At 41.8% G+C, this 14,224-nt stretch overlaps 2 protein-coding genes across 6 annotated transcripts in view; one reads left to right on the forward strand and one right to left on the reverse strand.

Annotated features, from left to right (window-relative positions):
* Positions 1 to 7,475, forward strand: part of PPP3R1 (protein phosphatase 3 regulatory subunit B, alpha) — a 40,900-nt gene extending 33,425 nt beyond the window's left edge. For all 5 annotated transcript variants that reach the window (XM_080389133.1, XM_080389134.1, XM_080389131.1 and 2 more), the window contains 3 exons: positions 1,855 to 1,914; positions 2,925 to 3,109; positions 5,305 to 7,475. In XM_080389133.1, coding sequence (XP_080245259.1) covers positions 1,855 to 1,914; positions 2,925 to 3,109; positions 5,305 to 5,352 — 293 coding nt within the window. In that variant the 3' untranslated portion in view covers positions 5,353 to 7,475. The remainder of the gene's footprint in view (positions 1 to 1,854; positions 1,915 to 2,924; positions 3,110 to 5,304) is intronic.
* Positions 7,476 to 8,714: 1,239 nt separating this feature from the next.
* PNO1 (partner of NOB1 homolog) lies at positions 8,715 to 14,178 on the reverse strand. The gene is made up of 7 exons (XM_080389129.1): positions 13,925 to 14,178; positions 13,501 to 13,650; positions 11,457 to 11,540; positions 10,750 to 10,810; positions 10,060 to 10,177; positions 9,478 to 9,548; positions 8,715 to 8,977 (listed from the first exon to the last, which is right to left on the reverse strand). Exons 1-7 carry the CDS (start codon positions 14,105 to 14,107, stop codon positions 8,910 to 8,912), a joined length of 735 nt encoding a protein of 244 aa, XP_080245255.1. The 5' UTR covers positions 14,108 to 14,178; the 3' UTR covers positions 8,715 to 8,909.
* Between the last annotated feature and the right edge of the window lie 46 nt (positions 14,179 to 14,224).

The raw sequence follows: 14,224 nt of genomic DNA on the forward strand, positions 1-14,224 counted from the left end.
TTCTGAATTGTGCAAGTGGTGCAAATTTTCTGTTGATGCTTCTTCCTTTACAGGATTCTTTTAGTAGTTCTTCGGTGGGCACTTGAAGTAAACTAAAGTTCTGATTTAGTACATTCCTCTAAAATGTTAGACTTCCTTTGAATATTGATGATTAAAAAGGCCAGCAGGTGAAAAAAACTTCATTACTAGTTGATGTTAAAACAGTCTCTGACCCTTAGAAGTGATGTCTCATAGTACTTAGAATTTCTTGTTGCTCATGACTAGAAAAGGTTAAGCAGTTTTTCTTGGAGTTTTCTTTAATTGGAGAAAGTTCTTAAACCTCACTTTTATTGACAGGCTGACATTTTAAATAAAATATTAACATACAAAAGCTGCTAACCTTAAAAAAAAACAAAAAACAAAATGCACCTTAAATTTCTATAGGGAGAACTACAGTGTAACTGGAATGTTGCATTTTTGAGACTTTTTCTAGGTATCAGCAGTAATAGTTGTGTGTAATTGCTTAAAATCCCCTTGTGAAAAAAATACTGATGAAAGATGACGGTATAGTGTGTATGACATTGAGCTGTGTTTAATGTAATTAACAAGAGCTGTTCCTCTTGGGTGGGAAGAGGAAGTTGTCAGAATCAGTTTTCCATGGTAAAGTGATGCTGTTGCAGTAAGCAGCGATGAATTCTGTTGTTGTTGTCTGGCCACGTTTGGTTTTGATTCAGTTACTTTCTTTATATCTGTCTCAGAGGGAAGCTCAAAGGAAAGATCTGTAACCTGAAAGAGGGTAGATCAGTGCAAGAGATCTTTAACGATGGGGGTGGCGAGATGCTGGAGGAGGCTGCCCACAGCACTTGCGGTACCCCTGCCCCCCCGGCAGCACCCAGGGCCAGGCTGGATGGGGCTGGCAGCAGGTGTCCCTCCAGGGCAGGGGGTGGACTTGTGGGATCTTTAAGGTCCTTTCCAGCCCATACTGTTCTGTGAGCCCATTGAAAAGAAGAAAAAAAAAAAAAAAAAAAAAAAAAAAAAAAAAAAAACACAAAACAACCCACCACATTATGCTTAAAGATCTATCTAAAAAAACATCTAGGTCTTTCAACACAAGAATGCCATTTTCCTCAGACCAGTATTTTTCCAAGTTAATAGTCAAGCAATTTATTGATAAATCATACAGGAATTGTTGACTTAATTTTACAAAACATACTGACACTGTAGTAGGCCTTGCAGCCTAATGCTATATTTCCATACCTCTGTGTTATTTCTATACTGCAGTTTAGTTCGTGGTTTTGCGCTATTGTTGTTTTTACCACCCAGAACTCTTAAGAAATCTAGTTACAGGATCTCATCCAGACACATCACATCCCAGGGTTTTAGTGTTTTGACAATGCAGGACTTTGCTCCTGGGATAATGACTTCATTGTTAACAGTGTAAATATATATATATATATTTACCCTATTTCTTACAGGAAAATTTTTTTTTTAGGTATTTATTGTAGAGCAGTTTTCAGTTTAAATGTAACTTTTGCTTTGAGAAACCCATCTCGAGGAGCTGTACAATTAAAATCCCCACTGGCGCAGCTTTAGTAGATTAGTATCAGAAGCTTGTGGAAGTCTAGCAACGAAATTACCTAAATACTGGTGTGAACAGGTCTGTTAGAGGAGTGCAGTATTGGGTTTGGAGTACTTTCTGCTAACAAACATTAAAGTTTCAAAGTGTGTGGACACTTAAGTGTCTCAAGGCAGGCAAGATTTCAAAGTTTTTAGGGTAATTTTAAAAAAAAAAAAATCTAAAAATTTTTGCATGTTGATTTCCTTGGTTTCTTAAAATATAAGCTTTTTTTTAAATGTTTTTCTTACTTTCTTCAGAATTCATAGAAGGAGTTTCCCAGTTCAGTGTCAAAGGAGATAAGGAACAGAAGTTGAGGTGTAAGTATTTTGATTTTCCTTAACAAAGATTTTTTGATCCTCAAAAATATACTTTTGTTAGTTAACATTGAGAAATCAACAGAAGTGGGAAATCAACAGAAGTGGGAAATCACGAGGGGAGATTGTAAGCATTTTGCACGTGTTGTCATTTGTGTGAAGAATTTGCCACTGCTCTTCTCTGCCAGGAAAGTTTGAAGAGGTTGCCTTCTGAATATCTTCAGTTGCTTCGAATTTAAATTTAAGAAAATAATAAAATTAAGATTAGTTAATTCACAGAACTGTGTAGCAATGTGCTTTGCTTTATAGGAGCATAAGAATAATACAGAAGTTTTTGCTACTACAGCAGAACAGCACTAAATTCTTGTTTGAGGGCTGCATCTCAGGAACACAACGTGACCTAAGCTTCTTGAGTGGGGAAGGGATCGGTTTAGTCATGGATGTGTAGCTTTTGATAACTAAGGCTAAAATGTTTCAAAATAAATGGCAGATTGTTTGTGGCAAAGTAACCAGGTGGGATTTTATTCATCTGTTCCCTGGAAGGCTGTAATTTTTTCTGCTTGCAGATGAGCTGCTGCCTGGGTGCTTTACTTGTGGTAGTGATTTTCCAGTTCATTGCTTATAGAATTCATTTACTGTTGGTGCTAAAACAATTTCAATTGAGATTATTCAAGAATTTTTTTCTTTAAAAATCGATAGAAACATTAGAAACAATACAATGAATGGTGCCGTGTGTTTTTCAGAATGAAACTGTGAGGCTGTTTGAAATCTCACTTAAAATACAGTGTTTTTCTCAGTTGTGTAGGATTGTCACCAGTTACTGTTAATGCAACACACATGAATGTATCTTGCTCTTTTCTGACCATAGTCGTTACGGAAGGCTTTAAAAAATATATATTTAATATATATTTATTTTAATGTTATTATTAGATATTATATTATTACATATCATTATATTACATTATTTAATTTTATATATTAATATATATATTTAATATTTTTTACTTTTGCAGTTGCTTTTCGCATTTATGATATGGACAAAGATGGTTACATCTCAAATGGAGAGCTCTTCCAGGTGCTGAAGATGATGGTTGGGAACAATCTCAAAGACACTCAGTTACAGCAAATTGTAGATAAAACCATAATTAACGCAGATAAGGATGGTGATGGAAGAATATCCTTTGAAGAATTCTGTGCTGTAAGTAACCTCTAAAGACAACTTTGATAATTCGGAATTGGAAAAAAAAGAGGGAAAAATGGTGAACAGTATAAAGGATAAGATTATAGAAGCAGCTTGTTTCTTGGTCTGACAGCTTTATTACAGAGGGCGTTTTTGTTGTACGGCTTCCAGTAGAGGGCCGTGTGTGACGGTGTATGAGCATGTCATGGGTCAGTTCCATCAGGGTGCAGACTTTCCTCCTGGATCTAGTGTGCCTGAAGAAGATTGCTTTGTTCAGAGCACAGTGACTTTTACAAAGTAATTTGTGTCATAAAATGACACACTAAACACAAGACCATTCCCGGTTACTTTTGTGTGTAGACAAAAATGCTGTCCTGACACACGGATGTATTTTGGATTCCAGCCTCTGTGCCAGTAGAAAAGGGCAGCTCTGAAGATGAGTTGCAAGTGACTGGCTTGTCATAGGAGGCCAGTTTTCCTCATTTTCAACAGTTATGTTTGATTAAAAAAGAAACAGCACTTCCAGTTGTTTTAAATGTCTCTAGCTGCTTAACGGAATACACTGAGTGAAAAAAAAAAAAAAAAAACAAACCACCAAAGGATGGTGGGCAGGCAGGTACAGTCTGCCAAGGCGGGTGAAAAAACCCCAGTGTATGTTGTAGCAGCTCTTTCCAAAAGTGTCACTGTTGGGGTGGTGGGTGGAAGGTGTGTCCCGCAGAGGTTAACGTTGGGTTAATCCCCTGTCTCTAAACTAGGTGTCTGGCCTGCCCCAGATCACCCTTTAGAAAGGTTTATCTTTGCAGAGCGTGGAGATTATCCCCATCTGCAGAACTGGGGATAGCAGGATTTGTGTCAGTTACCAGGCAAGTAACCCCTCGGGTGCTGCCCTTGAAAAAAGGACTAATGGGCACATTGTAAAAACTTCTGGGTTGAGTGTTTAGTGCTTGAGACTTGAAATGGTTGATTTTCATCTAGTTGACAGAGTTTTCAATTCCTACTCTCTTAAAAAAAAGTAAATGACACATTGAAACGCCAACATTTGGAAATGCAATGATGAGTATTTACACGTGAATTGTAAATGCTGTATTAATGAGCATACAGCTGGCTAGCAGAGTTTGAGTTGACAGGCAGCCAAGCATTGTTGTTTCCTACTCTTTGAATTTACAACTTCAAATGTGATATGTTCATACTCATGATCAATGTGAGTTCTAAAAAAAAACACCCGACAAACAAAGAAAAAACCAAAAGGGAAGGAGGGAAGTAATCTGCCCTCCCCCAAACTATTAAAGCAAAAAGGTTCTATTGGCTGCGTATGTTTTGGTAGAGTTTAGTTATTTTCATGGCATCATGTGACACAGTGTGGTCATCTGCAAAGAATTACCTCGATTAGCGAGATACCCATTCCTTTCTTGTACTGGGCCTGTTGCCTTCCTGCCATCCATCACATACAATGTTGCCATTTCTTTTGTCCTTGGGCTTCTGCCCAGGGTTCCTGTCTTGTACTACTGTTGGTTTTCCTCTTCCTTTCTCTTAGTTTCTTCAATTTTTGTTGACTCTGACAAGACACCTTTCATTCCTGCAGTCTCTTACCCTCTTGTTCTTGTGTTTCACCTTTGAATTTTGTGCCATCCATCTACACAAACACTTTTTAGTCTGTGGCGTTCGGCTATACCTTTTGGCCTTTGAATTTTATTTCTGCATTACAAAAAGTGCCTCTGACATTGCACCTTCCCATTTTGCTGTGCATGAATTGCTCGCCATTGAACACTGGTAATTCTTTTTTTTTTTTTTTTTTGGGTGTGTGCGGTTTTGTGAGAAATCCTGCCACCTTTCCTGAGGCCCTTTGCATCTCAAAGGCACACAGTTTTACTGGGTGTTTTAGAAGTCAAGTCAGCATTTCACATAATGTGCAGGAATACAGTACAAGGCCCGAATGTGTGTGTGGGGGTGGGGGGGGTGAGGAAAGCCAAAATGGTGTCATTTGTACTGTTTTTCAGACCCTTGAGTGTGTAAATTGTACTAACGTAATTATTTTGGTTTGTGCGCATTCATTGGTATATATCACAGTACTTGTGAAATGTAAACGAGTTTGGAGGGGCCAGGGAAGCGTGGCAGTTACAGTGGACCTGAACGTGCGGTCAGAATACAGTGTGTTCTGTGCATCTCGCTAACTTGCAATTCTCTTGTTGTTTGAACGCTTGTTTTTCTCCCAGGTCGTAGGAGGCCTAGATATCCACAAAAAGATGGTCGTAGACGTGTGACTCTGTAGGGCACCACCCAACACTTTTGCTTTCTTCTCCATCTCTGAAGATCTGCTCAAGACGTCCAGCAATGCTCTCTGTGTATTTCAATGGAAGTATTTTTCTCTGTGAAGCCACATTTTCCAACATGAGCCTCATGAAGCCAACTAAGTGTTATTGAACTTTTATTCTCTCAATAACTCAGTGTAGCACTTTAAAGTCTGAAGGACAGCAAAGATGGAAAGAGCATATCAGTGTGGTGGAGAAAGGGAAGGGGTTGGCTTTTTAATTTATTTTTCTTCATCTTTTATAACAAGGAAATATCTATCTATATATATGTGTGTGTGTATTTATATATAGATATATATGTAGCTTTCTATATGTAGTAGCTAGGTGGGCTTTAATTTAATATACTTGATTCAGAAACAAATCTAGAGTACAAAGTGCCAAGCAGAATATTAACAGTTCAATATATGGATATACATCCTTACTTTTATTTCACACAGTTTTATATATATAGTAGAAGAATGTAAAATTTTAACTGGGTGTTAGGTCAGCTCTTCCTTTTCCTGTGACTGTTGAGATGTTTCTATATATTGACTGGCTGACAAAGCATTGCTTCTTATTAATTCACCTTAATTACGTTTTTTTTTTTTGTAACACAGGAGACTAAGTTTATTTATACCTGTTAATATATTACCAGGGACTGTGTCTCTTTGCTAAATAACTTAGGACAATTCTACGTAATATGATAACATAGTTTAATGCTACTGCCAAGAACGAGCCCTCGTGCGCATATAGCAACTGCAGAACGCTTTGGCCGCTAGATTTTGTCACCTAGGAACGGGGAGCAGTGACAGCTGTCCTGAAAATCAGGCAAATCTGCTGTTCCGGATTCGGTTTAGATACAGCTGCTCAAGGTGTTAGATGCATTCATCATTTCCTCTTGTGCTTAGCTTAATGAAATTAGGATCGACATAACTGTGCAGGAATTCCCATCTACTTACTTTATACAGTACTTAATTATAAAACGTTCTTGCCATTTAAATTCTGTTGTTTCAACCATGATGGTTTCCCCTCTGCATTTAAAGAATACTACAGGTAGCATAAATAACTGGTAATATTTTATATATATATATATGTATATAGGATTCATATGGGGGAAAATCTTGTTAACCTATGCCATAGAGGAGGAAAACTTCACACTATCTAAATTTATACCTCTTGGGGTTCTCCAGTCCTTTGCCTGGAGAATTTTTTTCTTTTCTAGATTTGTCCATATCATAATTTGTAATGGATGGTAACTTGATATATTTGTGTGATATAAAAGTAGCGAGCCATGTTTTACAACTTTATATCATCCCTTCCCTTTTCTGCAGTGGTACTATTGGCTGGAAGAAAAACATTTGCTAGATTTTTTAGGACAGTACATCTTTCCTGTATAGTAGTTTTTCTATTAAAAAAAAATTGTTTTATAATCAGCAGTGGGAAGTGCAGGTTGTCTGAACCTACTTCAGTCGAGCACCTGTCTGCCATAGCTGTTCCTTCAACTGAGTGCTGCACATCATGGGCTCTGTCTGTGAGAGAGAAATCCAGGTGCTTGGTGTCCTTGCATGACATGAAGTTTTGCATGTAGATCAATTTGAAATGTTCCTCTTGTTTACATAATTTGCATAATTTAAAAGATAATGTTGCCAAACTTTGGTAAATGTTAATGTTCAAAACAAAAATCTCCACTACATGTAACTTTTCTTCCTCTGGATCAGTACGTGGTTTATAATCCCAGCCAGTGGTTGTATCTGTTCCAGTGTCAACTGCCATGTGCTCTGCTTCAAGGGGGAACTAGTCTTTTGTGAATTTTTTTGTACATAAGTATTTGTTACAAACATTTTAGCAAACGCTTTCGATTTCTCTTACTTGCTTGTGCATATCTTGGCTGGCATTATAGAAATTAGTGCTAATGTTATTTCCTTAGGGGGACTGGAAGGGGAGGGATGAGGTGTTTTGGTTTTTTTTTTTTAGTTTGTGTGGGGAAAAATGATTTGTTGAATGTTTAGTTTTTCCTCTGCATGCTACATCATATGTTGTGGGAACTATACGAACCTTCATACTATATGAATACAAAATAAAATATTCGAACCTTGGCTGGGGTGCTTCAGTACTTGCCTAGACTCTTCCTGTGTTCAACTTACAGCAGCTTTGCGCCCTGCTCTGAAGAAAAGATGACTTGCTGCTCAGTCTTTTGTCCCTTCTTTGAATATAAAGATTTACTGAAAAACTGTAGAGGGTGCAGACAATCCCAGAACACTTCCAAGTTTTGTTTCAATGCTTTGAGACCAGTTTGGTGTGTGGTTCTGTTAAAGGCACATCTGCATCTCCTTGCATAAAATACCTTGTTTTAAATCCTACATTCAGGATGATGGTCGAAGTGGCAGGCAGTTAAAAACCACCCACACATAACACCCTAACATTAGTGCAGGTAGGGAATGACAGGCAGCTGCTTTCTTGGGGAAGGGTCTGAGACCTGCAGGAGCCCTTCGCTGTTGCTCCTTGTGGTGTGGTTGTTCGGCCCTTCTGTGTGCTGCCCTCTCTGCTGCTCGTGGCTGGTGTCACCTGCCTTTGGATAGAGATCGGGTCACCCTTGTGTGTCCTCGCCTCGCTCTCCCCTGTTACATTTCACACTAATTGAGGTAAGTGACACAAGCAGCCAGCAAACAGAAAACATGCCAACGAGGTAGGTGCGCCTTCACCTTGAGCCACTTTGAATGGACATGCTCTCCCCACTGTAGCTCAGACTGCCAAGAGCTGTATGTTGGGGTCACTCAGCCAGTCTTAAATTTTGGTGATTGAAGCCTTGAATTTATTTGGCTATAATAATGCCATACTATAGAGTGCTGCACTGGAATTGCAGATGGCGAGCAAAAACCACAAGTTTGCTAGTGGTTTTGATAATCTCATATCAGTTTTTGTTTTCCTTCACAAACCAAATTATTTTGTGACTTGGCACTGGGTTTGGCTGGCAGGGTCAGGAGGAAAGGGCCCACATTTATGTCTGAGGGAGACTGTGACTGGTGTCACACATGTAGCATTTTAAGCAGACACAACACTACCACTGTGCTCTGGTACTCTGGCAAGTTCTTAACCTGGTGCCTCTTAGCTTCGTGTGGCTGCCCTAAGAGAGAACTTTTGGTAATAAAATGAAAAAAACCCCACCCATTCATATGCTATTTACTGCTGTTTTACCATTTTCATGTGATATGTTCCATCAGTAGCAGAGACCAGCTGGGCAGCCTGCTGTTGAACATCAGAAAATCCCTGCTGAAGCACACTTTGGAGGTTAAGTTTAAGTCAAATGAGGTGCCTGTACTTCTGAGAGACACAAGAGATTTAAAATAACATTTAATGACTACACAGGAACATGAAGTGTGTTCCAATCAGACAGCACTTCTGAAGAGTGTCAGACTGCAGGAGTAGTCATGGTTTTCTTCTGGGCATCCAAATCAAAGAGAAGACAGTGCTGCTGGCGCTTGGGCCTGGAGCACGCAGGAAGCACCGCCAGCCCCAGTCCTCAGTGGTGCTCAGAACCTTTCTGCTGCTCTGCTGGCCACTGCCCTGATATTGCCATAAACTTTTGATGGAGGGCTTCCTGCAGAAGAAAGCACAAATGCAGTCAGCAAACAAGGTAATGTGTGTCAAACAGGTGTTCTGCACTTGTGTCTGTGTTAAAGTGGAGAAATAAGCCCAGAGGTGAGAAAGATGGCCAAGATCAGCCACCTTCTCTGTTACTGCAAGTGCAGAGCTGAACTGCAGTGGATGGGGGTTGCCTCCTTCAGCTTTCTAGACAGTGCATTCACAACAGCCTCTTGGGGAATGCTGCAGCTAAATCAAAAGGCAGAAAGTGCTTTCTGCACCACAGAGAGGGGTTTGGAGCCAGAAACCAAGCTCTGGGCTCCCTGCTGCTTCTTCCCCAAACCCTTCTCTTTATATACATAAAAATAATATATATGGGCAATGAAGCCAACTCCCAGAAAGCTTCCTGCTCCAAAAGCAGGTGTGGATGCACCAGGGGAGAAGGTAAGACCCACAGAAAGCAATCTCAAACTGCAAGATCTGTTTCTATGTAATAGAGAAGATAACAGGACTTACCTAAAATTAGATTGCAAATTGCTGTTCGAGCCATTCTGATGTTCTGAAAAGATCCCAAAATATGAATTTTCCTGTAAAAAGCAAAGTAGCATCAGTTAGTTGGGGAAAAGCCTCTCTGATTACATAATTGATGAGTTGGATGTTGAGAGGAATGTGGAATTTCAGACCAGTGTACTAGTTCCTTTGTACTTGTAAATAAATACCCCCACACCTCAAAACAAGAAAACTTACAACATAAAATCTGTGCTCTCCTACATCCTTTTTAAAATAGATGTTAACTTTCTGTGAATTTAAGAGTGTAGCAGCTTTATGGAGGAAAACATTGCAGGGCTGGTGGGTTCAACACTGATTATTGCTAAGGAATTCTTCACTGTGGGGTATTACTCAGTTCTAGGTAGGCTGGTGACATTGGCAGTGTTCTCATAACAAAGGGTCAAATAAGTACTCAAATAGCAGTCATTAAAAACACCGCTTCAATTTGTTTTACTACTGTTCTCCAACAGTTTTGAAAAACCCTCAAGTTGTCTTTCTTCCTGGAAGAGGATACGGATCAGCTCTGCCTGGAAGAAAGTCAGTACTTACGCGTCAGCAAGAACAATTCGTGTCCTGGTTACATTTTCTATCGTGAACTTTGTTTTTCCGCCTTTTCCTGCTATTCTCCCTATTGCTCTTGACAGATGATCTCCCTTCAAGGGTTTGACTAAAATGAGAAAAAAATGCTCAGTGTAACAGCATGGAGTGTATTTTTGTAATGCTCCCCTTGTTCAAGTTACCAGACACAACCCATTTGAAGTAATACAAAAGCAACTTTACAATGGTGAATACAGAAGTGAAAACAGCATCCAGTGCTGCCAGCCGTGAGGTCTTCAGCATCAGAGAGCAATTCTCATACAGGGCTGCAGGGGCAGCTCCTCCCCTTCGTTACTGAGCAGTTAAGACTGAGGAAAGAAACAGAGCCCAAGTACACGCAACACCAGTAGAAATGAAATAGAGCAGATTTAGGTGCTGCTCTGAGGAGTGCCAGTGATACATGAAAAATCACTTTGAGTGACGTAATTTTAAGGATGAGGGTTGGGGGCGGTTTGTTGGGACATGTTAGAAAAATGACCACCCATTCAAGCCACCTCTACCTAGACAGTAATTCTGTGTAACGGCACAAAGGTTTTCCTGATCCCTGAAGGTAAGTGACATGCATAGCAGGGGGGAAACAAGAAAAAAAAACCTGCAGATGGTATGCACAACTACTTCAATACTGCAGCAGAAACTACTCACCATCTGTAACTTCAAATGATTCTAGAAAAAGATCATCTAATCTGATGAGAGCAAGAGCATCCTGAAATATTAAGAGATTTGTTACTAGCATGAGTGTTACAGTACCATAAGAGTTGAAAGCTCACATTTTATTTATACGTGTAAACAGGGGACATGAGTAGTAGTTCACCACTTAACAGATCAAACGGGGCAGGCTAGACTGACTTTTTCAACAGCAACATAAATTTTTATTTCTGTGCTTAGCCACCCCCACCTTCACCCACCCCCAGCAGTACCAGTGAAGGCCATAGGAGACTGCCTGCAGCAGTGCACAGCCCCTGTAGCACTGCAGAAACGGGGCTGGTTTTCTCAAAGTAAAGCTCCGAGTTTGGGAAAGACTGAAGGGTCACTGGCTGGGCCTAAAGCAAAACGAGCAGTCTGCACAGCTGCAGAGCATCTCAGAGCCCTTTACTGCTTCATGCTTGCCTCTCACATACAGTATTTCCTCCGTTTCATCATTTTAATGACGTGCTGTTTGAAGGTTACTTTTTTTATCCTGCATTAGCCTAAGAAACTAGAATTGCATGCAGTCACAATTTCAAACAAATTTATTTCTAGAAGACCACCGAAAGATTTTTATTCCTTTCTTACTGTAATTTCCAGAGAGGCCAAAGATGACATGCAAGTAAATTCAATTTACGTCATGGTCCAGCCATTGGGAGACTTACCTCTACTTGAAACCCAAGTATAAATGCTTTTACAAAATCAGCTGCTTTCGTTAGAGCACTGAGATCCTTTGTCTCTTGGCAAGTCTGCAAGGCAAGAAGTTACATTTGCAAATTAACTCTCTGCAGGCAGGATGAGGACTTGAAAAATCTAAGAGATAACAGTCTAACCATAAAAAAAGCCACATTCAGGTCATGCTCCTACACCATCTTTTACTGAAAGTCTCAAGTAACACACTTTGTGCCTTTTTATAACATTGAACCTCAAGAACAAGAATGGATCAACTACCACAGCCTGTGCCTGAAGGGGAGGGAAAAAGAGATGCTCCTGAAAAAAACCCACCACTGACTGAGGAAAACCCTTTTTATGGAAAAAACCACCCCCAAACCAACACAAACTAACCTGCAACACAGAACAGCTGGAAAAAGAGAGAAGGATGATGGCAGGAGGCAGCTTAAGGAGAGAAAGTTAATCTATTGACAATATCCTAAAGGTGTTTTAGCAGGTGAACAGAAGCCTGGACAGGCTTAATAAAACATATGGGATTAGAAAGATTAACAAGATACTTGGAACCAGGAACAAACTGACCCGACAAAGGGGCAAGTATTGCAGTGTTTAAGTTTTATATATGGTTTTTCCCCACCCTACCAGTAGATGCCACAGGATTTGCTGTTTGGCACATTTTTTTCAGTTCATGTTCTAAACCCAAGCATTCCTCTGCTACCAGTGGAAAAGCTTGCGCACATCTGCATTTACAAAGCCTAACGGGGGCAGCCTGGAAAAGAGCAGTTTTTGAAGCTGTAAGAAAAGAAAAGAAAAGCAGGAAACTCTAATTAAGGAAGATACATTAATGTCTGGAATACATAAAAAGTATTCTGAAATGCCATATATGGCTTCTATGCCACGTCAAAGAAATGACAGAAACTCATTCCAAAGTTTTCAATCATTTTACGTTCATGATAGATACAGACAAAATGAAATCTGCTTGATCAGGAACACAACCACCTCACTTTCCAACTAGACATCATTTTGTATCAAAAAGCGGTGTAAAATCCCAGCTTTTTCACCTGCACAGTTATTCAGTGGAATTGCAAGAGTTCCTGCTCTTCCTCACCTTTTCTTCCAAGTTATTTCTAAGTGTAAGTAAGGGATAGTTCTGTCACCTTTCCTTTAGTTGCTACCGTTGAACTGGCAGTAAGGTTCAAGGTTAGGACGCAAAATTCCTGTTGGTGTCTATATTTTCACTACTATGTTAGAAGATCTCGTAACGCCAACGTTGCTAACACAGTAAGTTGTATGTCAAAAGCACAGTGTGAGCTTTGGATGTACATTTAAAAACAGCTGGTCTCAATATTCCTAAGAAGGAATAAGGGTAAAGAACAAGCACCTACAAGATGTACAATTATGTATCGGTATCTGTACCATAAGCTATTTCAGCGCAATCCATTGAAGAAAAATCAAAAGCTATTAAATTACAGGCCCTTCTGCCACAAACAAGACATTTTTAGATTCGGTGGCCCCCTCAAAAGATGCTGTTAATTCAAAACTGTCAGTATTTAGGAGCATACCTAAGTGTTTAGCAGCCTTAAATATCTGGAGAACATTGCATTCCAAAACTCTTAACACGTAGCCTAAGATCCTTAATTCTCGAGTATGTAATTTTCTCTTGAGGAGGCAGGAGTGATGTCCCCCCACCAGCTTGTGCTGGCCCCTCCTGGAAGAGATCAACACTTCTGAGCTTTTCCTGCATCAGCTACTGGCTTCTAAGCCGTAACTGGCAGATTCTGATCCCCAGTGAGGATTCTCTGGTCAGGTGCAACTACACAGTTCCCATTTTCCGAGGCGTTATCTAGGATTTCCAAGGCTCCTCCAGCACTGAGATCTGTATGAGCCTTGAATTCTGGCCTGCTGTAGATGTTTTTTTGTTAATCATCTCATTTATTTCCTCTAATGTCCCAGAACTAGACCAAGAATAACTCTGAAGCACCCGGGTGGGGGGGGGGGCACCCCTCAGGGCCAGCCAGGGGGGGCAGGAGCCGCCCTTACCTTGATTTCAACGTTCCTCGTTTTCAAATTAAACCTGATTTGCAGCTGCAGATGCTCCACGATGGGTGTGAATATCTTCATCCAGTTCTCCTTCAGCGGCGTGTACCTGTTGGCCGGCACGGGCACCTTCCGCAGCTCGCCCTTCCCAGCCTGGTGGGGGGAGCGGGCGCTGAAGCGCAGGAAGGGCCAGGAAGGCGCTGGGGGCGACTCAGCCTCCCCCCTCCCCGCGTACCCCCTCAGCCTCCTCCCCCCCCGCGTACCCCCTCAGCCTCCCTCCCCCACGTACCGCCCCAGCCCCCCACCACGTACCGCCCCAGCCTCCTCCCCCACCACGTTCCCCCTCAGCCTCCCCCATCCCCGCGTACCCCCTGAGCCCCCCCCCTCCCCCGCGTACCCCCTCAGCCCACCCCCGCTCCCCGCGTACCCCCAGCGCCTCGGCGGCCACCGGCGGGAAGGCCGGCCTCTTGCTGGGCCGCGGTTCCGCCGTGTCCATAGCCGTGTCCGTGGCGGCCCCCCCGGCCGCCCACCGCTTCCGCCTGCCGCGCCTGGACACGACGCTGGTGAAGCCGCCCTCGGCCGGGGCCGCCGCCGCCGCCTCAGCCTCCATGGCGGGCGACCCGCGCTCCCGCCGCACCACGCGCCGCCTCAGCGCCCGCCGGAAAGGGTCCGCGCGCCGCCCCGCCCCCGCCGCCCTGCTTCCGCCGGTGCCCGCGGCCCTGCCGGC

This window comes from Falco punctatus (genome assembly GCF_963210335.1).
Source record: "Falco punctatus genome assembly, chromosome: 5".
In the NCBI taxonomy this organism is placed as follows: Eukaryota; Metazoa; Chordata; class Aves; order Falconiformes; family Falconidae; genus Falco; species Falco punctatus.